Source organism: Diceros bicornis, chromosome 2 (assembly GCF_020826845.1).
Source record: "Diceros bicornis minor isolate mBicDic1 chromosome 2, mDicBic1.mat.cur, whole genome shotgun sequence".
Lineage (NCBI taxonomy): Eukaryota > Metazoa > Chordata > Mammalia > Perissodactyla > Rhinocerotidae > Diceros > Diceros bicornis.
Genome location: NC_080741.1, coordinates 16,694,815 through 16,719,600, shown reverse-complemented (window position 1 = coordinate 16,719,600; position 24,786 = coordinate 16,694,815). Strand labels below are relative to the sequence as shown.

At 35.5% G+C, this 24,786-nt stretch overlaps 1 protein-coding gene across 2 annotated transcripts in view; it reads left to right on the top strand.

Annotated features, from left to right (window-relative positions):
* The window catches only part of PPP2R3A (protein phosphatase 2 regulatory subunit B''alpha), a 121,557-nt gene that overhangs the window by 46,790 nt on the left and 49,981 nt on the right, over nucleotides 1–24,786 (top strand). For both annotated transcript variants that reach the window (XM_058552656.1, XM_058552666.1), the window contains exons 5-9: nucleotides 4,643–4,717; nucleotides 13,393–13,479; nucleotides 16,848–17,004; nucleotides 19,717–19,765; nucleotides 20,226–20,315. In XM_058552656.1, the coding sequence (XP_058408639.1) occupies nucleotides 4,643–4,717; nucleotides 13,393–13,479; nucleotides 16,848–17,004; nucleotides 19,717–19,765; nucleotides 20,226–20,315 (458 nt within the window). The remainder of the gene's footprint in view (nucleotides 1–4,642; nucleotides 4,718–13,392; nucleotides 13,480–16,847; nucleotides 17,005–19,716; nucleotides 19,766–20,225; nucleotides 20,316–24,786) is intronic.

Below are 24,786 nucleotides of genomic sequence, written 5' to 3'. Positions count from 1 at the left end.
CCTTCCCAGACTTTGCCTTATGTGTCTCTTATTTAGCTCTTCCTGATTTGTATCCTTTATGATAGAATAGTAATCATAACATACAGCACTTTCCTCAGTTCTATGGGTCATTCAGACAAATTGTCGAACCTGAGGGGGTAGTGAAAACCCCCAAATTTACAGTCAGTTAGTCAAAAGCATGAATGGCCTGTGGAATTGCATTGCAGAGGGCCAGAAAAATTATTTGAAGAGATAATGGCCCAAAATTTTCTATATTTGATAAAACTATAAACTCAAAACTCAAGATGCTCAATAAGCCCAAAGCACAAGAAACACAAAATTATACCAAGGCGCATCACAATAAAATGGCTCAAAACCAGTAATGGAGGGAATGTTTGAAAAGCAGCCAGAGAAAATAGTCACATTTCATAGAGTGGAATAAAGATAAACATGTCAGCCAATTTCATGTTGGAAACAATCCAAGCCAGAAGACAGTGGAGCAACATCTTTTAAGCACAGAAAGAAAAGAACTATCAACCTAGAATACTATACTCAGTGAAAATATCTTTCAAAAAGAAAGGTAAATTAAAGGGGTTTTTTGGACATAGAAATGCTAAAAGAATTCATCACCAGCAGAAATGCACTATAAGAAATGTTGTTTTAAAAAAAAAAAAAAAAAAGTTGTTTAGGTAAGGAAGAAAACAATACCAGATGGCCATATAAATCTACACAAAGGAATGGAGAGCTCCAGAAATGATAATAACATGGATAAATGTATGTGACTTTTTATTATTCATATCTCTTTAGAAGTCAATTAACTCTTTTTTAAAAAAAACTATCAACAGTGTATTGTGTTTATAACATATGTTTAAGTACAATTTGACAACAGTAACATAAAGGCTGGGAGAAGAGAAATGGAAGTACACTATCGTATGGTTCGCATATAATCCATGAAGTGGTATAACATCACTTGAAAGTAGATTGTGGTAAGTTAGAGATGTGTGCTGTAACCACTGACACAACCACTAAAATAACAGAGAGTTGTAGCTGATGAGCCAAAATGGAAATAAAATGGAAGAATCATAAAGAACACTGAGTTAACCCAAAAGAAGGTGGCAAAGGAAAACAAAGACCATTTTCCATCCATCACCATACACACGTGCCCTATCACCCCTTTCACCCTCTTCCCTCCCCGCTTCCCCTCTGGTAACCACCAGTCTAATCTCTGTGTCTATATATTTGTTTGGTGGTGGTGGTGGTTGTTTTTTATATTACATTTCACCCAAAAACAGCAGAATACACATTCCTTTAACATGTATACAGAATAGTTACCAAGATAGACCATATTCTCGACCATAGAACAAATCTCAATAAATTTTAAATATTCAGCTCATAAAGTATGTTCTCTGACCATAATGGAATTAAATTAGAAATAATAACAGATCTGTGAAAAATTCCCAAATACTTGATAAGTAAATAACACTTCTAAGTAACCCATGGATCAGGTAACAAATCAGAAGGAAAATTAGGAAGTATTTGAACTGAATGAAAATGCAAACACAACATATCAAAATTTATGGGATACTGTTAAAGCTGTATTTAATAAGTGAATTTAGCAAGCTTTTAGATGCATGATCAATATTCAGAAGTCAATTTTCTTTCTATATACTAGCAACAAACAATTGGAAATTTAAATTTTTTAAATACCATTTATAATACTACCCAAAAATATTAAATACTTAAAGATGAATCTGACAAAAGATGTGCAAAACCTGTACACTGAAAACAGCAAAACATTGTGGAGAGAAATTAAAGAAGATTTATATAAATGAAGAGATATGTCTTCTTTATGGATAGGAAGACTCGATATTGTTAAGATGTCAATTCTACATTATCTTTGACTCTTAGAACCATAGTAATGTTTCACATACTCTCCCTCCAAGAAATAATGAATTAAAATCATCGAGGACCTGTGGGAAAGAAACCCAAATAGAATGTAAATAGTAACAAATGAACTGAACTATATTACAAATGAATAACATAACCATGTTAAAGAGGATAAAGGAAGAAAAAGGAAAGAGATAATCTAAGTAACCTTGGAAAACTATTTTAGCTGGATACTCTGACTAAAGACAAAAGGAACTGGACACAAATACTGTACTGTAGTTAGTAAATTTGTTTCTCAATGGAATATGGATTGGCGATTCTGTTAAAGTTACAAAGGAAAGGGGAAGGCTAGAATTGTGGTATTGGATTGGAATCAGAATTATCTGTATGGTTACATAGTTTTTAATAGATATAGAAAGAAAAAAGTATGTGTGTATGCATGGATTACTATACATACATATATTCCTAGTTCTGCCTGCTAAGAGGGCTCAGTAGCAGTGACTCTCTAGTAGTAATGAGCACACCTAGCACCCAGATTTGGTTTCTAAACACCATTCTCCAAGGAACCAGAGCTACTTGGAGAAAAGGTTGATTCTAGGGCTGAAGCAAGGAAAATATAAAATGAGCCTGGACCATCTTGTGATACCAGAAAATACGGAAGTGCTCACAAAAGGATGGGGCATGTCAAGAGGACACAGGTTTCCCAATGGAGTCCCAATGGCCTGATAGAGTTCCCAATGGCCAAAGCTAGATAGATCAGTTTGAGCAACAAAATAAATAATGATAGTATTAGATTATAACCCATAGAATAAAATAAAGATCCATGAGTCTATAGTGATATAAATTGAATAAATAAATAAATGGGAGAGAAGGGACAGCTCTTCCTTACAGAAGAATTCCAGTTAATAAATGTAGAAGGAATAAAGAAAATACAAAATCACTATTAGGTAAACACCACAATATAAAAGCACAGTCAAGTTCCACCAATAGCTGCTAAAATCAGTAGGCAAAAGTTTGCAGAGAAACAGGATATTGGCAGAGTCTCAATGTATCTCCCCCACAATATTTATCAATTATTAAGAGAAAATAATAACTTTATGGTGGCAAGCCCAGCAAGACACCACTTCAACCAAGTATGTTCAAAGTTAACACCACAAGATATAAGACGTGTGTAGTGACACCACATACTCCTTGTATGACTGGAAAGCACACAGCATCATTTCTGTGGTATACCTGCTGAAAGTGTCTAACTTTAATCATGAGAAAACATCAGACAAAACCACATTGAGAAACATACTACAGAATAACAGACCAGAACTCATTAAAAGTATCAAAATCATGAAATACAAGGAAAGACTGAGGAACTATTACAGATTGGGAGAGACCAGTGAAACACAAGAACTAACTGCAGTGCAGGATCTGGGAACAGAAAAAGACAGTAGGGGAAAAGCTGGTAAAATTTGAATAAGGTGTGTAGTGTAGTATTGTATGAATGTTTATTTCCTCGTTTTGAGAATTGTACTATGGTTTGTAAGTTGTTACCCTTATGGGACGCTGGGAGAAGGGTGTAGGAAATCTATCTGTAATATTTTTGCAACTTTTTTGTAAGTCTAAAATTATTTTCAAATAAAAAGGTAAACAAATAGTAAGGTCCATTGATTTTAGACTGTGTTGGTAGGTATGTATAGCTAACTTCTCTGAGGAAACAAAAAAGAGAGATATAACTGATGTCTGTCCATTGATGACTAGCTAATTAATAGATTATATCTATTAATATAGATTAATATAGATATATACATTGCTGTTGCCTCTGTTATTAACAGTAATTATCTCTAATAGTTCTCTAGGATCATTCAAAGTGCTTTAAAAATCTAATTAGAAAATGAAAACAGTATTTCAAGGTTTTAATATTCTAATAGTCTTCCATGACAACAAGATATCAGATATTAAAATAAAACAAAATCTTAAATTGAAAACAGATTTGTCAACGGAATTATTTTGATGGACGTTAGCTGGGTCACACAACTTAACAGATTTCAAACTACTTGGCTACATGGCTCTTTTTTTTTTTTTCCAAAAATTTCCGTGTCTCTAGGTTAAGAAAGAATCATTCTGTTGGCTTATGTCTATTATATTTTCTGTGTAAATTTCACTTAGCAACTCCTACCAAGATCTGTGGAGTGAATTTCCCTGACATGGCTTGATGTGTTAGAATTACAGTATTGAGACATTTGATTCACAAATCACCAAATATAGCTAAATTAAAATTTTAACTTTTTTTTTTTTTTTTTTTTTTTTTTGTGAGGAGATCAGCCCTGTGCTAACATCCGCCAATCCTCCTCTTTTTTTGCTGAGGAAGACGGCCCTGGGCTAACATCTGTGCCCATCTTCCTCCACTTTATATGGGACGCCGCCACAGCATGGCTTGCCAAGCAGTGCGTCTGTGCGCGCCCGGGATCCGAACCAGCGAACCCCGGGCCGCCGCAGCGGAGCGCGCACTTAACCGCTTGCGCCACCGGGCCGGCCCCAAAATTTTAACTTTTTATTGAGGTGTACCATGCCTATTGAAAAGCACACATAAGTTTGCTTTTGATAAAATTTGAATTTAATAAAGTGTTAATTAAATTTTAAATGCATTGTTCAATATTCTGAAATAGCAAGTTTGTTTGACTGGCAACTTAGTCTACAAGGAAAAAATTCTGTAAGCATTTTGGTGTTTTGTTTTTTGGTTTTTTTTTTGTATGTTTGTTAATTTAGTTTTGGTGTTCTTTTTCAGGATGTGGTGGATACACACCCTGGCCTCACGTTCCTGAAAGATGCTCCAGAATTCCACTCCCGCTACATCACCACCGTAGGCTAAGTTTTCTTTTCTCTTAATGTAACTCCATAAGTCTCCTTTTTATCAGTCTCTAGTATCTAGGCTTTACTATATTTATGCAAAAGGTAACATGGGCTATAATGACTACTGTAAGTGGAAGGAAGGTGCAGTAAATTTGAATTAATTATTTAAATCTGTTTCCCTTCTTATATTTACCCAATGCTTAAGAGGTCTCTTGTATACAGAATTAAAGTAATATATTTATTCTGTCTGGTCTTATGAGGTATACCTTTTGCTATGTCATTAATATTGATACCCAGTTGATCTTCAGCATTTGCAAATAATACTGAAAAGAATTTTCAACAGCCTTTCCCAGAAATGTGTCTGTAGTAACCTCAAAGTTAGAACTGGAAATAATAATGAGAAATAGCTTGCATGTAATCAGAAAACAAATCATGTAAGAATTTAAAATAACATAATTATACTCGCCTGTTTTGTGAGGTGCTCTCATTCCCTGTTTCTCATGCAAAGCTGCATTTGATCAGTCACAGGCAGGGCATGAATTAGCAGTGAGAAACACACAGGCTTGCAGTGCACACTGCAGCCACGTCAGGCATTCTCTGCCCTAGCTCCAGATTATCCTTGGAGGAATTCCGAAGGTGAGCCCCAGGGCACACCTACACTCACAGCCACACTCAAGTGAGATGGCCCTTGCCTCTGGCTCAGATCCCCCAGTAAATAGGGCAGTCTCCTCTAAGGAAGACACTGTCATTCTTAGAGCCGTAGATTTGTTAGGTTCTGTTGAGTTACAAGTATACTACTACCATTCTTTTTCTCCTGTAGGAACTTCATTCTTTGCTTTTACTTTGGTTCTCCTCTGTCATAAAACTTTGTAAGACTTTATTTGAGCCAGAAGGTGTCACTGTCATCTAAGATTATCTCAGAAGTTATTTTTGCCTGTTAACCACAACACTATACTAAATTACCTCCGCCACAATCATCCTGGCCCAGTCACTCTCGTTTCTCATTTGGATTACTTCTAATTGGTCTCCCTGCTTGCACCCTCATTGCCCTACAGTCTAGTCTCCACAAGGAAGAGTTATGCTTTGAAAATGTAAGTCAGATCATGTCCCTCCTCTGCTCAAACCCTCCAGTGGTTTCCCGTCTCACTCAGAATACAAGCCCAAGTCCTTGCAAAGACTCTCTATAATTCCCCTACACCCTCACAACCACTACTCTCTGATCTTATCTGCTCCCACCCTGCCCCTTGCTCATTCTCATTCAGTGAGGAAGCCACAGTGGCCTCCTCACTGTTACTGGAACAGACCAAAACCAGTTCTGTCCCAGGTGCGTTGTTCTTACTCTTTCCTCTGCCTGGAACGCTCTTCCCACAGATTTCCACGTGACTCACTCCCTGACTTCATCCAGATATCTGCTCAGATATTCCTTATTAGTGAGGCCTTCCATGGTCACCCTCTGCCTTCTTCACCCTTCTTCTCCCTCTGTCCCTCCCCCTACACTCTATTTCTTTGTTCTGCTTTATTTTTCTTCTTCACTTATATATCATCTGATATTTAAATTTTTTGTTTATTGTCCGTCTCCTTCCCTATAATATAAACTCCATGACAGCAGGGACTTTGACTGTATTTTTCACTGCTGTATCTCCAATTCCTAGAATAGTGCCTAGCACATAGTAGATACATAGTAAATATTTATTGAGTAAATAAGTGAAATTATTCGTGCTTAAGAATACACAGCCAACCTAAGTGCCCATCAATAGATGAATGGGTAAAGAAGATGTGTATACACACACACACAACGGAACACTACTCAGCCATTAAAAAAGACAAAATTGTGCCCTTTGCGACAACATTGATGGGCCTTGAGGGTATTATGCTAAGCAAAATAAGTCAGACAGGGGCCGGCCCGGTGGCGCAAGCGGTTAAGTGCGCGCGCTCCGCTGCGGCGGCCCGGGGTTCGCTGGTTCGGATCCCGGGTGCGCACCGACGCACTGCTTGGCAAGCCATGCTGTGGCGGCGTCCCATATAAAGTGGAGGAAGATGGGCACAGATGTTAGCCCAGGGCCGTCTTCCTCAGCAAAAAAAAGAGGAGGATTGGCGGATGTTAGCACAGGACTGATCTCCTCACCAAAAAAAAAAAAAAAAAAAATCTAAAAAAAAAAAAAAAAAAAAAAAGTCAGACAAAGATAATTACAGTATGACTTCACTTATATATGGAAGATAAACAAACAAACACATAGGTACAGAGAACAGATTGGTGGTTACCAGAGGGGAAGGGGGCAGGGGGTGGGCAAAAGGGGTAAAGGGGCACATGTGTACGGTGATGGACGGCAACTAGACTTTTGGTGGTGAACACGATGCAGTCTGTACAGAAGTCAAAATATAATGATGTACACCTGAAATTTGTATAATCTTATAAACCACTGTGACCTCAATAAAAAAAAGAAAAAAGGAAGAATTCTACACATTAACTCTAGCTTCAGTCCCAAAGGGAATTGGGTTCTGATTATTGACTCTTCTGTAAACTCAGGGCATATTAATAGTATAATTTAGAATCTTAAGAGTTGAAAAAGATCTTAAAGATTATCTAGTTCAACCTCCTACCAATTTAGAAAATGCTCTCTACAGAGGAACTTTTTATTGGAATTTATTCTTAGAAAAGATGTTCAAGAACAGAATTGTAATAGACATAAATTTTGTCTACACTTTCTAGTTTGGTATTTATTGAAGTATGATCCGTGGACCTGTGATGGTCTGTGGTAATCTAGTAAGTGGTCCCAGGAAGTTTTATGATTTCAGAGTGAAAAGCCATGAAACAATTTTGTTCACATATAATTCACATTTCCCAAAAAATTCTATTATGTTAATCATTGAACAAAAAGAACTACATTGGTCAGTTAATTAATTATCTCTGCTGACATAGTTCCATGGTATTTGCATATTATTGTTACATGTTTAAAATTTACACTTTATAAATATTATGCTGCTTTATCCCCAATTGACGAAAATTAATCCATTCTTCAGAATTACTCATTAAAGTGTAAAATACTTGTGATAAAATAATGATAATAGGGCAACTCAAAACAGCATCATAATATAAATAGTAAACAAGATCCAATTGAGAATACAGAATGTGAATCTGTATGTACTAAGTGTATCTACTGTTGTGATAATCTAATACTACCATCCAAAAAGGAAAAGTGCAAATAAAAAGGATCACAATGAATCTCTGGAAACAGAATTTTATTGGACTGGTTGTCCATTCTCCTCAGTGCTTTTTCTATTATGAAATTTGGTCAAATAATGGCATTAAGTCATTGAAACTTTTGCGTTATTTAAGAGTACAGTGAGTTTTTCTAGAACAAATACAAAATAAGCTTTCTAGTATGAAGTTAATTAATTTTGTTGGTGAAGTCATAAAAGTGAGCAAATTAGAGAGGCATCATTCTCTACCCTGCTCATGACAAACACAGATAAGATCACACTATTTCCAAGAAACTTACAAAGATCAGTCTCAGAATTAATGACAAATATCTCAGAAAAAGCAAAATTAATTTGTCATATGACCCTATGGAATGTTCTGTAATCTCAGTGGCATACAGTGTAGAACAATTAATATATTTTGTTTGCATGCTAGAGTTATTCAGTTATTTCACTTTACAGTTGGAAGAAACTGCTGACAGAGTATGACTCAAATATTAGCTTATGTGTAGCACATATATGATGAAGAAAAAAGTTGGGCAACTTTTATTTTCTATTCATCATAGGAAAACCTATGCTACAGGAAAAGACTTTTTGTTTGTTTAGTTAATTATTTTGTCAGCTGTTTTTAGAGTGGAAAGACAGAGTGCCAGCTATACATATAGCAGAAAAGGACATCACTACCCACATGAGAGATTACACCTAAAGTAACTCCATATTCTCCTTTATTTCCAGAGAAGAGTTGGCAGTTGAGAAATAAGCCTCTTGATATTGAATGAAAATTAAAAACTGGAAATACCAGCAAAGTGTAGCCCTTGAGTTTGCAGTTTTGCATGCCATGCAAAGAAATTGCCAGTGAATGAAAGACTCTGCTTATCCTAACTGGCATATGCTGACTTTTGAGGAAAGAGGTGCTCATATGAGTTTTTAAAATAAGTGATGAGGGCCGGCCCCGTGGCTTAGCAGTTAAGTGCGCGCGCTCTGCTACTGGCAGCCCGGGTTCGGATCCCGGGCGCGCACCAACGCACCGCTTCTCCGGCCATGCTGAGGCTGTGTCCCACATACAGCAACTAGAAGGATGTGCAACTATGACATACAACTATCTACTGGAGCTTTGGGGAAAGAAAAGGAGGAGGATTGGCAATAGATGTTAGCTCAGAGCTGGTCTTCCTCAGCAAAAAGAGGAGGATTAGCATGGATGTTAGCCAGGGCTGATCTTCCTCAAAAAAAAAAAAATAATGAGTGATGAGATTGAAAATATTTCTTTGTGACACTGGTGCTGGCAGTAAAGATATTTCTGTGGCTTGCTCAGATGGTGTCTACTTGGTGATGTATTCAGTGTCTTGATTGGCCCGAATCCATCACTTCGGGCCAAAAAACGCCAGGATTTTAATTGTTGAGGACAAGGTACGATTTCCTAAGACTCAACTGTGGTAGAGACTGCTCATCACCAGCTACTTAACTCTTTCCCCTTGAGATCTTTTCCTCTTGACAAAGAAAGAAATCATTTTTATTAGATAGATTCTTTTAAAGTCCAAATTCTGCTGAAGACCATGAAGAAATACTTTTCAGAGCCAGATTGACAAGCGTGGATCAGGAATCCACTCACTACGTCCTGCCGAGTGGAAGAGCCAGGCCTCCAGCACTGTGCTCATCTGCAGTCAGGGCACCTACAGTGAGCAAAATCTCTTTGTAATTTCTGTGTCTGCATTCTAGCCGCTTGTTAAAAACTGACAGAGCCACCAAACACTACATTCCTGGTGACCTATAATTGTGGATTAGAGGTTTCCAATTCAATAGAGATAAAGAAATAGAAAGGAAACTGACTTATGATTCTAATTGTCTGTCAAGTAACTAGAGATCCCTTGGTGAAAATTTGTCGAATTTCATTCCCCTCATTGGTAGTAAACAATTATTCTTACTATTATTAATTTTTAAATTTTGTTTTATATTTTTATAATTGTGAGTAATTTCTTTTTTTATTTACCTCAAAGTGGGAGACCAAAAGTTAGAGGAAAAAACAACTGTAAATAACGTAGAACCGGCAGCTCCATGCTCTCACCGCTAGATGGTGCCCCTACCTTGATAAGCTAAAATGCTGTATCAGTAATGTGGAAACCAATAAATGTGCTGATGAAGTAGGGCCACTGAATAAGGAGACTTAGGCTGTGGAAGAATGGAATACAGGTACATTTTTGTATAGTACTAGTTAAGCAGGTTAGCAGAGACTAAAAATAGGAAATGCTTAACAGTCAAAATTTTTGCAAATTTTAAAAATTCTGTCAAAAAGAACAAAGACATGAAGAAAAAAAGAATAAAATAAGAAGCAAAAATAAATACAGATTAAAGTTTTATAATGTTAAGTGTAACAAAGTACTTCCATAAATAATATAAAATATTTGAGGAGTATATAAACAGAAAATTTAGATAGACAGGAAACTTAGACTTTAAGATAAATTTGTGTTCAAAATCAAGAAATAGGGACAAAAATCTAATAATGTTCAACAAAGAAAAATTTGGTGTAATAATACGTATTGAAATTGACTAACTTGAGAGAGGGGACATGGAACTATGATAAATGATATTCTTAGTGTTTATTTTCATTTATATTATTTCTGTGCTAAAAATCCTCCATCTTTTTTATATGAACTTCTGCCAAGCTGGTGCTAAGAATACAGTGTTGACTAAGGTACATTCTCTGCCCTAGAGCACCTCAGTCAGAGTCTGAATGATTGGGGCCAGTAACGAAATTAGAACCAGCTAGTCCTAGCTCCCACCTAATGCAGGAATCCCGTCAACTTCTGCCTAAATAATTGTGGTGAGGAGAAACCTCACTACTTCATACAACCCATTGCTTTATAGGCATAATTTTAGAAAACTCTTCCTTATATTGAAGCATTTCAGCATAAGGGCATTTCTATCCAGTAGTTCTAGTTCTGCCTTCTGGTGCAACGCAGAACAAGTCAGTTTTTTCTTCCACCTGATAGTCAACCATTCAGATCATGGTCACATCTACACTCTAGTCTTACTTTTTCCTCAAGAGTAACCATTACTACATTAGTAGTGTCTTTCATAATAATTTTAAATATAGTTACCCTTCCCTGTTTTATGTTTTCTGCACATTTTATATACAATCTATAAATCATAGACAACACTACTGATGTATGTGAAATACTAATTAGAAACCTTTCTTGGGTTGGTATCCATCTGCTATTCAAAACTCTGAATAGAGTTATCCAACTAGCTATGAATCCAACCCATATGTCTCTATCACACATATAACATGAACATCTTTATTAAACAGCTTTCAAACCTTGTTAATTTATCAAGCAATTTTCCAAAGAAGACATATAGATGGCCAACAGATACATGAAAAGATGCTCATGATCACTAATCGTCAGGGAAATGCAAATCAAAACCACAATGAAATATCACCTCACAACTGTTAGAATGGCTATTATCAAAAAGACAAGAAAAAACAAGTGTTGGTGAGGATGTGGAGTAAAGGGAACCCTGTGCACTGTTGGTGGGAATGTAAATTGGTGCAGCCACTATGGAAGACAGTATGGAGCTTCCTCAAAAAATTAAAAATAGAACAACCGTATGATATGCACCCCTATGTTCATTGCAGCGTTATTTACAATAGCCAAGAAAGGGAAACAACCTAAATGTCCATCAGTGGATGAATGGATAAAGAAAATGTGATAGATAGACATACACACACACACACACACACACACACATATACATACACACAATGGAATATTATTCAGGCATAGAAAAGAATGAAATCATCCCATTTGCAACATGGATGGACCTTGAGGGCATTATGCTAAGTGAAATAAGTCAGACGAAGAAAGACAAATACTGTATGATCTCTTTTATATGTGGAATCTAAAAAAACCAAAAAAAGAAACAAGCTCCTAGATACAGAGGGCAGATGGGTGGTTGCCAAAAGTGGAGGGTTGGGGCTGGGAAAAATGGGTGAAGGTAGTCAAAAGGTACAAACTTCCACTTATAAAAGTAAATAAGTCCTGGGGATGTAATGTACAGCATGGTGACTATAGTTAATAATGCTGTATTGCATATTTGAAAGTTGCTAAGAAAGTAAATCTTCTTACACTAGGATGGCACTAGGATGCAAGTCAAGAAAGACCTGGGTCCTTAGAGTTTGGAGGTGGTGACGGTCAGGTGCATCGGTGTTTAGAATATAACCACAGGATGACTGAAGGAGACTCAGGTGACAGCAGGAGTACAGAAGACAGAGCTCCCTGTTCTGGGGCTTTCTATGGAGTTGGCAATTGGGCTAGATTATGAAGGGTTAGAAGGAGTTAGCACTGATAGCAGGGGTGGGGTGAGGAATGCTGGGCAGCAGAAGTCTGGACCTTCAACCTGAGGCTAGTTTTTCCCCTGTTCTATTTGAGAGTCACTCTCTTTGCTAAAGAATCCAGAAGCAGAATGGTGGTTTAGTCCCTCTTTAGGCTTACTCTTTGGGTAGATGTCCAAATATCTTCCCTTTTTTGTTCTTCTTGCACTAAAATAGCTTTTAAAAAGGATCTAACCTCTTCCATGATAAAACCACTAAGGATGTAGGATTTCTGTATTATTACATAATCAAAATCAAAGCCAAAGTACCAAAAAAGCTGCTTAAATTGCTCTTCTCACCACTGCTTCCGTTTGGAGGAGAAAAAAACCTAGTAGGTCAAAGGGAAATTAAATGGGTGGGAATAACCCCTGGTAAAATTGTTAAGAATGCACTGTGGCCTCCTACCTCCAGGATTGCAGCCTCTGTCTTCCTTCTCCAATCCTCCCCTACACCGTAGCACACACATCCTCAATCTCAGACACATTTGCTACCCGTCCCCTCCTCTCCCTGTCCAGAGTCTTCTCCAGAGTTTCACATCTGTTAAACTCATTAAAACACTAGCTAATAACAAAATTGTTCATGCCCAAATAAGGACTCGGGATATAAATTATCCCAGATGTATTTGAGTTTCCAGAGAGAATCAGGAGACCAGAAGTCTTCAAGACTCCAATGAACAAGGCTGTGATAACCAGGATAATGCCCTCTTGAATCACGTCATGTTGGCAGCCATTTTTCTGACCCATTAATTGTGAAGCCAACCCAGAGCATATTTCCCACTTCATTTGCCTTCCCAAAATATGCAGCCCAATAAACGCTTCTTCAATCAGGCAGCACAGTGTAAGAGGAGAGGTAAACAAAGGAAGTGACATGTTGGCAGCTGGGAAATGCAGACTTATGAGCAAAGGTTGTTTTTTTTAATTCTTCCTGGAATTATAGGGGCAGATGCAAACTATTGCAATAGATTTTTAAAATATAGCATTAATTTTTACTAGAAATGACACTTGACATAATCGAAAAGCCAAAACTTAGCTTGGTTCAGAGTATATTCATAAGATGGCCTTTGATGAAGTAATAAATATCTTTAATGTTTTTATTTGGTTTTGTTTTCCTTTTGGAACCAGGTTATTCAGAGAATATTCTACACAGTCAACAGATCTTGGAGTGGAAAAATTACTTCGACAGAGATAAGAAAAAGCAACTTTTTGCAAGTATGCCTCTCATTGGAATTCATATATAAGGAGCAATTTAAATAATATTCTTACTTCATTTAATATATATTTGAGTGCTCATTGTATGCAAAGCAGTGGCACTACTTTGAGTCATTAAGCATTTATCAAATACCCGGGATGTGTTGAGGGGAATAGAGATGAATAAGAAGGGATTTTTGCATCAAGGCATGCACTGTGGAGCAAAAGAGAAAAGTGCACACACAGCCACACCTGACTTGAAAAATTCCACAGAAATGTATAATTAATATGCAGAGAAGGCTTCACAGAAGGACTGGCATGTGATCAAGACCTTGGAGGATATCAAGAGTTTACCAAGATAAAAAATTAGAAGAAAAGGGGATTCCAGATAGAGGAGGAAGCAGCATAAGCAAAGGCCCAGAAGCATGAAAGTGTCATGTTCAGGAACTGCAGAACAGTCTTAAGTGGCCAAAGGCTCCATGGAGAGAGTGACCAGTGATGAGGCCGGGGGGGTGAGATGGGGCTGGGTTGGGAAAGGCCTTGCACAAGAAATAGAGGAATTTCGACTTGATCCTTTCAGCAATGATTCTTTATCCAACTCCTGCTGGAGAAAAGTACTAAAAATTTCTTTTAAGAAAGAATACTTTCAGTTAGTTTATGTATTTTACCAAATGAGAGCAAAAGTATTGACCACTAGTGGGAGCCTTTCACTGAGGTAATCTTCATGCCTGATTCTTCAAGCTTCTATTAACCTAAAGAAAGTAGAATTGTTCACACTTGAAAGGAAATGAAATATGAATCATACTAAATGAAGCTTAGACTAACAGTACAACCTTATTTACTCTATTTTTTCTTATCTTCGTCTGAGACAGAGTAATGAAGACTTGGCAAGATTAGTAGCCAGTAATAGATATACAAACTTTTTTTATTCTAAAATGAACAGTAATCATCACAGTCATTATTAATGTTTATTGAATACCTGATGCCTGCTTGGGCTCTCAGTAGGTAATATGGGATGGGTTGAGATGGCAATAATTTCATAAAAGAAGGCTTACACTTTAAGAATGATAATAATCCCTCGCATTCCTGAAGCACATTAGAGTTTGTAGTTTCTGGATCATTATTATAATCCGTGTTTTGTTTTTACTGATGATAAAATTTGTGATAAGATCACACAGCAAGTAAGTGGCTGAACTGGAAATAGAACCCAGTCTTCTGCTTCCTAGGGCATGATTTATTTTCCCCTGTTTTCTTTCCTACCCCTCTCCTTAGTCTTCCTCTTAGTATATGAATATATGATCATAAAACATTCAAATAACATGAAGATACCTAGAACAATCAGCAGAAGTCACTATTTATCTCTTCACCCTGCCATTTAACTCCCCTTCCCAGAGGGAACCCGTTATCTGTGGTTTTATTCTCTTATATATTTATACATGGAGTATATAGTCTTATTTCGTATGGCTGCTTTTTTGAGGTTTTGGGTTTTTTTTAATATATGAGATCATACTTATTATTGTTAACTGTCTTTTTTCACTTAACAGTATGTCTTGATGTTCTTTTCCTTTCCAGTCGTATAAATCCATCTCATTCTTTTAACTACTTTTAACTACTATGGCTTGACTATACTGTGATTAATTACATATTCATCTATTGATGATGTTCAAGTTGTTTTCATATTTTCCCTGTTACAGTGATGCAGCAAACATCTTTATACTTTCCTCTTGTTTGTATATAAGAATTTCTCTAGAAAAGACTACTGGAGGGAAAATCCTGCATCCGATGATATGTGTGTTTTGAATTTGATAGATCCTGCCAAGTTACCCTCCTAAAACCTGTAGTAGTTCATACTTACACTTACGTACTCATCAACAGAAGTTCTCTTTTTCATTCTATGACAATCCAGTAGGTGAAAAATGTGAGCCCCTTGCCTCTCAAGATTTGTTTTATTGTATGTATTCTGTGTTATACACATTAAAGAGCATTTTATAAAACAAAACAATGCAAGCAAGTTTGGAAAACAGAAGAAAAATCATATTTTATCACCCTAATAAAACTATAATAGCATTTTTGTGTGTGTTTATCTAGTCTCATTCATAGGCATATTTGGATTCTAGAATTTTACATAGTTCTTAGTGTGTACAATTTTGTATCCATATTTTGCACTTACCACATCACGGTTTTCCTTTGTTTCTATGTAGACTTTATAATTTTTACTGGCCGTAGAATCTTCCACAGAGTGGATTTACCATAATTTAATAATTTACATTGTTTTCAATATGCCAAAGCCGTTTGGTTTCCCAGTAGTTACATTTTAGAAAATAGTTTTTTATCAAAGCAATACATTTGCATTATGAAATAGCCACCTTTGTCCCTTTTAATGTTTTTCACCTTGAATTCCATTTTATTTTCTAATAACATTGACATGTTTTCTTTTTAAGATTTAGTTAGTACATTTGTCCAATTTTTTTTTTTAACCTTTCTTTTAAATTTTATTTTAGACTTATCTCTTAGGACAGTGTATATCTAGATCTGTTCTTTGGGTTTGATTTTTATACTCAGTTTGAAAATCTTTCAATAGGGAGATTTAACTCATTTTACCTTTATTGTGATTATTATTAATTCTGATCTTATTTCTGCCATCTCATTTTGCTTTTTCTGTTTCCCAAGTGTCCTTATGATTTCTTTTATCTTTCTTTCTGAATCTTTTATTACTGAAAATGTCTTCATTTTTCTGCCTACTTCTATGATAATTTGGGTGATTATAAGAATTCTGGGTTCAAAATCATTGTTTCTGGTGTTTTCCCTAGGGGCACACAGTGAGTCAGGGGAGACCCGGGTTTACTTCCAGCTCAGGGCCCTGCAGCTTCACCCCTCATGCCTTCTATGCCAGCCCACCGCACGTGATCACAATGGTGACATAAGTCACCTTTATAGTAAACTTGATTTCATTACAAAACCAAAGCCTATATGTGGATGCCTACTCTTCTTACTATAATGGGTGCCTACTCTTCATAACTTTGAAAAGTTAAAAGCAATGTCAGTTTATGGCCATGTAATTAAGCCTGTTGTCTGATTGTTCTGTGCTTGCTAGTCTGGGGACCCCTGATAGGCTATAGTCCCCTGGTGATGGTCCTTCTCTTTCCCTGCTTTTAAATCCTCCACAGCATCTGACTCTTTGCTAAGCATATTAAGAGCTCGTAAATGGTTGTAGATTGATCAGCTGATTAAAGGTAGGATGAGGTTGCCTTATAAAGTTCTTGGTTTACTACCAAAACCAAAATTTTTAATTGAATTTAAAATAAAAATTTATTAAACTCTGTATAATGGCCAAAGCTGGGTTTTCATAATTTTAAAATAAATTAATCATTCTATTCATACCATTTCAGACTCTAGCTCTTTTGGAAGAAGAGGAAGATATAAACCAAATCACAGATTACTTCTCCTATGAACATTTCTATGTTATTTATTGTAAATTCTGGGAACTAGATAGTGATCATGACCTCTACATCAGCCAGGCCGATCTCTCTCGATACAATGACCAGGGTGAGTGTTTCTATAGATGTTAAGACTTAACTATTTTTGAAGAAGGCAAGAGTTATATACATTGTCCACACTCATTATGGGGAATTCCTATTTCTTAAATTCTGTATCTAATCAAGTCCACTTTAAAGAGCCAAGAATTTTTAAGTGGGAATGGGTGAAGATACTAATTTTTTATTTAGAGGCCAGGTGTAAGATAAGGGTTTGGAGGTAAGTGAGCAATTAGAATCTTAGTTTTGATGAATTGGCAAGTCTTTATAGTGATGTTTCTTTTCTTTCTTTCTTTCTTTTTTTTTTTTTGGTGAGGAAGACTGGCTCTGAGCTAACATCCATTGCCAATCTTCCTCTTTTTGCTGAGGAAGATTAGCCATGAGCTAACATCTGTGCCCATCTTCCTCTGTTTTGTATGTGGGATGCCGCCACATGATGGCTTGATGAGTGGTGCATCTGTCCACGCCCGGGATCCGAACCTGTGAACCCCGGGCCTTGGAAGCAGAACGCGTGAACATAACCACTACGCCACCAGCCCAGCCCGTGATGTTTATTTTCTGATGATGAATTGAATAAGATCCACATCTATGTAAAGTTTATTTGATTTGAAAGAGAATGTTTATACACCTTTTATAAATTTCCCATTTTACAGTACTTATAAACAGCCAAGGATGAAAATAATGTTTATAACTTGCCAATGTTTTCAAAGACTCTTATAAAAACTTACTTTTTGGAATTTAGTTCCAGAAAAGATATTTTCTCTGCAGATGAATTTTGTGTGCTTTCTTTTGTTGGAAAACAAATAATGACATATCACGTGATATTACCCTTTTGCTTCACTTTTACCAGTAGTAAACTTAGAACCTATTACCTGCTGATTTAATATTCTTAACCAAGCACCAAGATACATCGATTCGTTCTCTCAAAAGATTGTCCCTGTTCTGTTCTTAAATGTCTTCTCAGAAACTGTTGACTTTTTTTTTAACCAGCCTTTAGCCTTTTAGAGGTAGCAGAGTACAAATCTTAAATAAATGCATTGAATTTCACTTCTGTTATTTGGTTTATCTGTGACTAATATTACACATCTTAAGAAAAGGTTCATTCTATATGATGTCAAGTTTCATAGAACTTTCCCTATTTAAGAAACAGAGTTCTACCTCTCAATTTCTCAAGTGCCAACCAGGCACCAAGAGGAGATACTCAAATGTACTTATTTGATAAACAAGCATCTTAGTACTATATCATTCCTTCTTTAAGTAGACATAACCTTCCTGTCACCAGACTAGCATAAAAATGGATATATTCATAGGAGTATTGGGTCAGCTTTATTAGCTATGCACTTTCTAATTACCAGTGGCCAGATCATCTCTACAACATAAGCCAGACTCCAGAGGTCACGCTATGGGCTCTAAAGCACCCTCTCTGGCTGACATAACCATTATTCTTGTTAAGACTCAAACTATTGTATATATACACATAGCAACTCATTAGAGGCATGTTAAAGGGATAAAGTCCAGAAAAGCAGGCATCTAGGCCTGTATAATGAAGGGGCCACTGAAACTTTACATAATTGCTCACCCACCAACCTGTCCTTAATGGGACAACATGATCCTCAGTTTTAGGAAGCTAAACCTTTGAAATCTTAAAAAGACTTTCAGAAAGACTTTAGCTTTAGAATTAAATATCCTTGCTTTTCCTATACAGCCCTCTTTTTTTCCATCTAGTACAAATTATTAACCCCATAAACCAACGCTCAACAAAGTCTAGAGTGTCCTTATATAAGCTTTGGTATGTGGCCAGGCATGGCTGTACTGACACATATTTCCAGCATTCTTCAGCCAAACTAGTTTACCTTTATGTTGACTGTGCCTAACTCTGTGCAGAAGACTTAGATGCTGATATCTGCTAACTCTCTAATGACCTCATCACTGGTTCTGAAATTTTAGTGTGCATGCCATTGCCTGGGGAACTTATTAAAAAAACAGATTCCTGTCCTCACCACATCCCTAAGTGGAACATCTGTTGGCATCTCCTTTTTTTTTTAAAATAATGCCTTTGGTTATTTTGAATCCATAATGAGTTACAGGGTTATCAGTTCTCTAGGATCTATCATCAAAAGCAACATACTGTTTTAAGATATAATTCTGTCTCTCTTTGAATAAAACTTACTGATGGAATTTTTTTAAATTATATGTTATATCCTGGACTTTTATAGAATGAAAATATAAGAAAAGTATATTTATGGTATGTTTCGGTATCTTTTATAAAATTCTATTTGAAACCATTTCCATTGCTTTACTCAAAGTCCCTTATATTAGGAGCTGATGATCAGTTCCTCCTTGAATTTAATGCTAGGATAAAATTTGTCTCGTTTTAGAGGAAAAATTATCTTGTCTCATTGCATAACAAGATCAACCAAAATTCTATACATTTTTGTCTTGGTTGTTAGGATGTTTAGTGCTCAACTATATTAATACATCCCAGCTGTCAGGCACATCCATTTGCCTGTTCTTTTTTTAAATGATTGACTGACTGATAGAGTAAGCCACCTCAAATTCTTACTTTCAAAAAGTATAAATTACACATAAGTAAAAGTTTACTCATATTCTCATCATGGAAGATCATTATGTTTTAGCTTAAAGCTACTGAAAATAAATTTGGCAAAAGTATTTCTTTTATGGAACATGTTTCTAACTAGCTTTGTAATTTCTTATTTACATTTAGCTTCATCAAACAGGATTATTGAAAGGATATTCTCTGGGGCAGTAACAAGGTAAGAAAAAACATCTCAGTTTAACAACGAACTACAAGTAATACTGTAGCAGTCTCATTTTAGTAAGGCTTCCTGCATAATTCGGCAGTGCTATAGGTCAGACACCCTACAAAACATGCAGTCATGACTTCATACAAGATAGCAGTAATTCTTTAATATATGGGCATTAATCCTTTATCTAAATACAGGTAACAGTATTTGATCCTTGTGATTATTTGCATTCAAATTAGAAACCAGATTTCTCTCTTCATATCTGCAAATGCCTTCTGTTTCACCCTCTAGGCCGTTGAAAACAAGATAGGCCATGGAAGGGGTTACCCTTTGTGAGGTTTCCAGTGTTCTAATTTTTTTTAATTTTAACTTCATTTCCAAAGAAAGATGTTACTTTCTTAGTCTGTCATCCTACTAAATTTATCTGAGTAATTGCTCAGGAAATTTTATAACCATGTGTTTTCTTCAGGGGAAAAACAGTACAGAAAGAGGGAAGAATGAGCTATGCAGATTTTGTTTGGTTTTTGATCTCTGAGGAAGACAAAAGGAACCCCACCAGGTATGACTTCTAAGTTTCCTTTGCCAAGCTGTTAAACACATGAACAAAGCTTGAAAAAGTCATGATGCATACCTAGTGAATGCCAACTTGACCTAGGGGTACCAAGATGGATTAGACTTCATCTCAGCCCTCTGAGACTGAATCTATAGTCACAGCATATCAAGAGAAGTGCTTTTACCCCCAGAAACAAAGGTGAAGTGACATGTGAGCTGGCCCTGAGGGATAAGGAGGGCTAGTAAGCATTTATATGGAATATGGGAAAACAGCCATGCGTTGCTTAACGATGGGGATACATTCTGAGTAACGCATCATTAGGTGATTTGTTGTGTGAACATCACAGAGTGTACTTATGCAAACCTAGATGGTATAGCCTACTACACACCAAGGCTATGTGGTACTAATCTTACGAGACCATCATTGTATATGCAGTTAGTCATTGACTGAAATGTCGTTACGCAGCACATGACTGTAGATAGTCTGAATTGTAGTGGTTTTATGATCTTCATGGTTCAATAGTAAATTGGAGAGGGAAAGAAGAACAAATTGTGGATGACTAGTATATGAGAACACATCCTCATTCAACCCCAGTTAGAATCATCTTGCCCTTTCCTTGGCACTCTCAAACATACCTTGATTTGTAGTTGTGAATTTACACGTCTGTTTCTTGCCACTAGTCTGTCTCTTGTTTAAGCCAAAAATCTAGGTCCCTCTCTTATCTTTATTCCTAGCTTGTGTAGCACAGTGCCCTGCACATAGTTTCTGCTCAGTATCAAGAGAGGAAGAGGCTGTAGTCCTTGATGCTGCTTGGTATAACTGGTATAACTGACTTAGCTGTCTGGATGTTGGTTCAAGAAGTTATCTAAATGTTGGATATATGGTTTGGAAATCACTGAAGTAGAAATAAAACTAAGCTACTTCTTGGCCTGCGTATTAGATTATATTTAAATAACTTTGTTTTCCACTTCAAAGAGAGTAGCTTATTGTCCTTTATAGATAATTTAGAAAACGTGGATAAGAAGAAGAAAATAAATTTTAATACTAATAATTCTAACACTCAGATAAAGGCACTATTAAAAGTTGATATATATTGTACAGTCTTTTTCATATATACCTTTACATACTTTTGGACATTTAGATTAATTCCATAGGATTAAATCCTAATTACCATACACTTCAAAATTTTCATGGAATGCTCTCCTATAAATATCCTCTTGTAGTTATAGCTGAATAGTTGTAACATCTACTATTTTTTTCCTTAAAATAAATCCCAAAAAATGAATTGCTAGGTTAAAGGATGTAGACATTTTTAAGGGCATTTATAAAAATTATTAAATTGCTCTTCAGAAAAATTATATCATTTTATACCTTTATCAACAAAGTATTGAGCATATTTCCTGTAACACTTACTAACACTAGGTATTTTCCTCTTAAAAATATTTTCCCATTTGATAAATTAAAAATTCAGTATTATTTTGCATTTCTTTGATTACTAATGAGGCTAAGTTTTTTTCATACACTTTCAGACATTTTTATTTTATCTTAGGTGACGTGCCTTTTCATATCTTTTGCTCATTTCTGCTGGATTAATTTAAGTTTATTGTTTTATCACAACTACACATTAAGGTTTTAAAAATTATAAAATACATACATTCAAAAACCTTAATATAAAATTCATTCATAATTCCATGACCCGTAGTTAACATTTTGGCATATGTCCTCCCATACCTCTTTCTCCTCCCTTTCACCCTTTTCTGCCTCCTCCCTCCCTCCTCCTTCACCTCCTTTCTCTCCTTCTCTGTCTTGCTCCCTGCACCAAATGATGTAGTATGATAAATGGTATCATACTATACAGCTTTGTAGCACACTTTTTCACATAATAGTATATTTCTGTGCCAGTAAGTATGCATGTTTATAATTTATCCTTAATCCAGTATTTTGAATGCTTAGGTTGTTTCAATTACATTACCTAAATTTCCAAAGATTTGAAGGCTGTGCATTTTTCCATTTCTTGCCTTTTTGGTAACGCTCTCAATCTCAATTTTTTATCTTTCATATTTCCTTAATTATGAAAAAGCTTTCCTCAAATACTTCCCATCCATTTTTTCCTCTTTCTGGAACTCCTATTATCCCACAGGAATAAATGAAGAGAACTAGAAATAGTAATAAAGAAGGTTAATATAACAAACTCTATGAATATATCCTTGCTCTCCTTTCTTCTCTCAGCTTCTTTAAAAAACATACATTATGTAAAGTAATAATAAGAACAGTGTATTGTTGCGTTTGTAATATATACACATGTAATACATATAACAATAATATCACAAAAAGAGGGAAGGGGGAGTAGAGTTATATAACATTTATATAAGGGGGAGTAACATTTCCATATCTCACTGGAATTAAGCATAAATCTGAAGTAGATTCTAAGAAGTTAAAATGTATATTCTAAGCCCTAGAGCAACCACTAGGAAATTAACTAAAAATATATAGTGAAAAAATCATTAGAAGAATTAAAATGTTACACTTAGAAAATATTCACTTAATGTAAAAGAAATCAGTAAAGGGGAAACGGGAACAACTCCAAGGCATATAGAAAACAAAAAGTAAAATAGCAGACTTAAGTCCAGCTATATCAATGATAACATTAAATGTGGATGGATTAAACATTCCATCAAACGGGAGAGATTTTCATACTGGATTTAAAAAAACAGGATATAATTATATGCTGTCTACATAAGACATAGATTTAAAGATACAAATGGGGGAAAGAAGGAAAAGGATAAAGATATGTCATGCAAACAACAAACAAGAAACCTGGAGTGGCTATATACAAATCAGAGAACATAGACTTTAATACAAAAATTGTTACTAGAGACAAAGGACATTTTATATGATAAATTATATGTCAATCCAACAGGAAGACATTACAATTATAAACATAAATGCACCTAACAACACAGAGTCCTAAAATACATGAAACAAAAACTGATAGAATTGCAGGGAGAAATAAAGAATTCAACAGTAATAGTTGGAGGCTTCAATACCCCATTTTCAGTGATGGATGAACAACCAGGAAGAAGATCAGCAAGGAAATAGAAGTCATGAACAACACTATAAACAAAACTATAAACCAACTAGACCTAACAGATATCTGTACAATACTCCACCTAAGAACAGTAGAGTATATAGTCTTCTCAAGTGCACATAGAACCTTCTCCAGGACAGAACATATTGTAGCCCATTAAACAGCCTCAATAAATATAAAAAGAAGTGAAATCGTACAAAGTTTGTTCTCTGACCACAATGGAATAAAATTAACAATACATAGAAAGACATTTGGGGATTTAGAAATATGTAGAAACAGCACACTGCTTAAATAACCAGTGGATCAAAGAAGAATACATAAGAGAAGTTAAAAAATAATTTGAAATAAATGAAAATGAAGGAACAACGTACTAAAGCTTCAAGATGAATGAAAATGAAAACACAGTATACCAAAACTTATGGGATGTAGCAAAAGTAGTGCTAAGAGAAATAACTGTAAACATATATATTAAAAAAGAAATGTCTCAAATCAATAACCTAACCTTCCACTTTAAGACTAGGAAAAAAGAGAAAATTAAGCATAGCAAACAAGAAGAATAATGATTAGAATGGATAAATTACATAGAGAATAGGAAAACAATAGAGAAAATCAGTGGAGCCAAAAGTCAGTTCTTTTGAAAAGATCAGTAATATTGATAAGGCTTTAGCTACACTGATCAAGAAAAAAAAAGAACATTCAAATTATTAAGGTCAGAATAAAAGAGGGAACATGACTGCTGACTTTACAGGAATAAAAATGATTATAATATATATATTACATATAACAACTTTGTACTAACAAATTAGATAACTTAGGCAAAATGAGCCAATTCCTAGAGAGACTACAAACTACTGAACTTGTTCAAGAAGAAATAAAAAATCTCAGTAGGAAATATAATCCCAGGCTGAGATGGCTTCACTGCAGAATGCTACCAAACATTTAAAAAATAATGAATAACAATTCTTTACAAACTTTTCCAGAAAAAAAAAAAAGAGGAAGGAACACTTCCAAATTCATTCTATGAGGCTGGTGTTACCCAGATACCAAAACCAGACAAAAGATTACAAGAAAACTGCAAACCATTATCTTTTATGAATATAGACACATAAATACTTAACAAAATTAGGGAACAATCTAGCAAAATATAAAAAAGATTATATACCATGACCAAGTGAGACTTATCCCAAAAATGCAAGGTTGGTTTACCATCTAAAAATCAATGTAATATAGCATACTAATACAACAAAGGATGAAAAATTGTACTGGAGGTCCTAGCCACGACTATTAGGCAACAAAATGAAATAGAAAGTATCCAAATTAGAAAGGAAGAAGGATTACATTGCAATAAAAAAAAGGAAAAGAAAAGGAAATTAATGCCTTGTCAGAAAA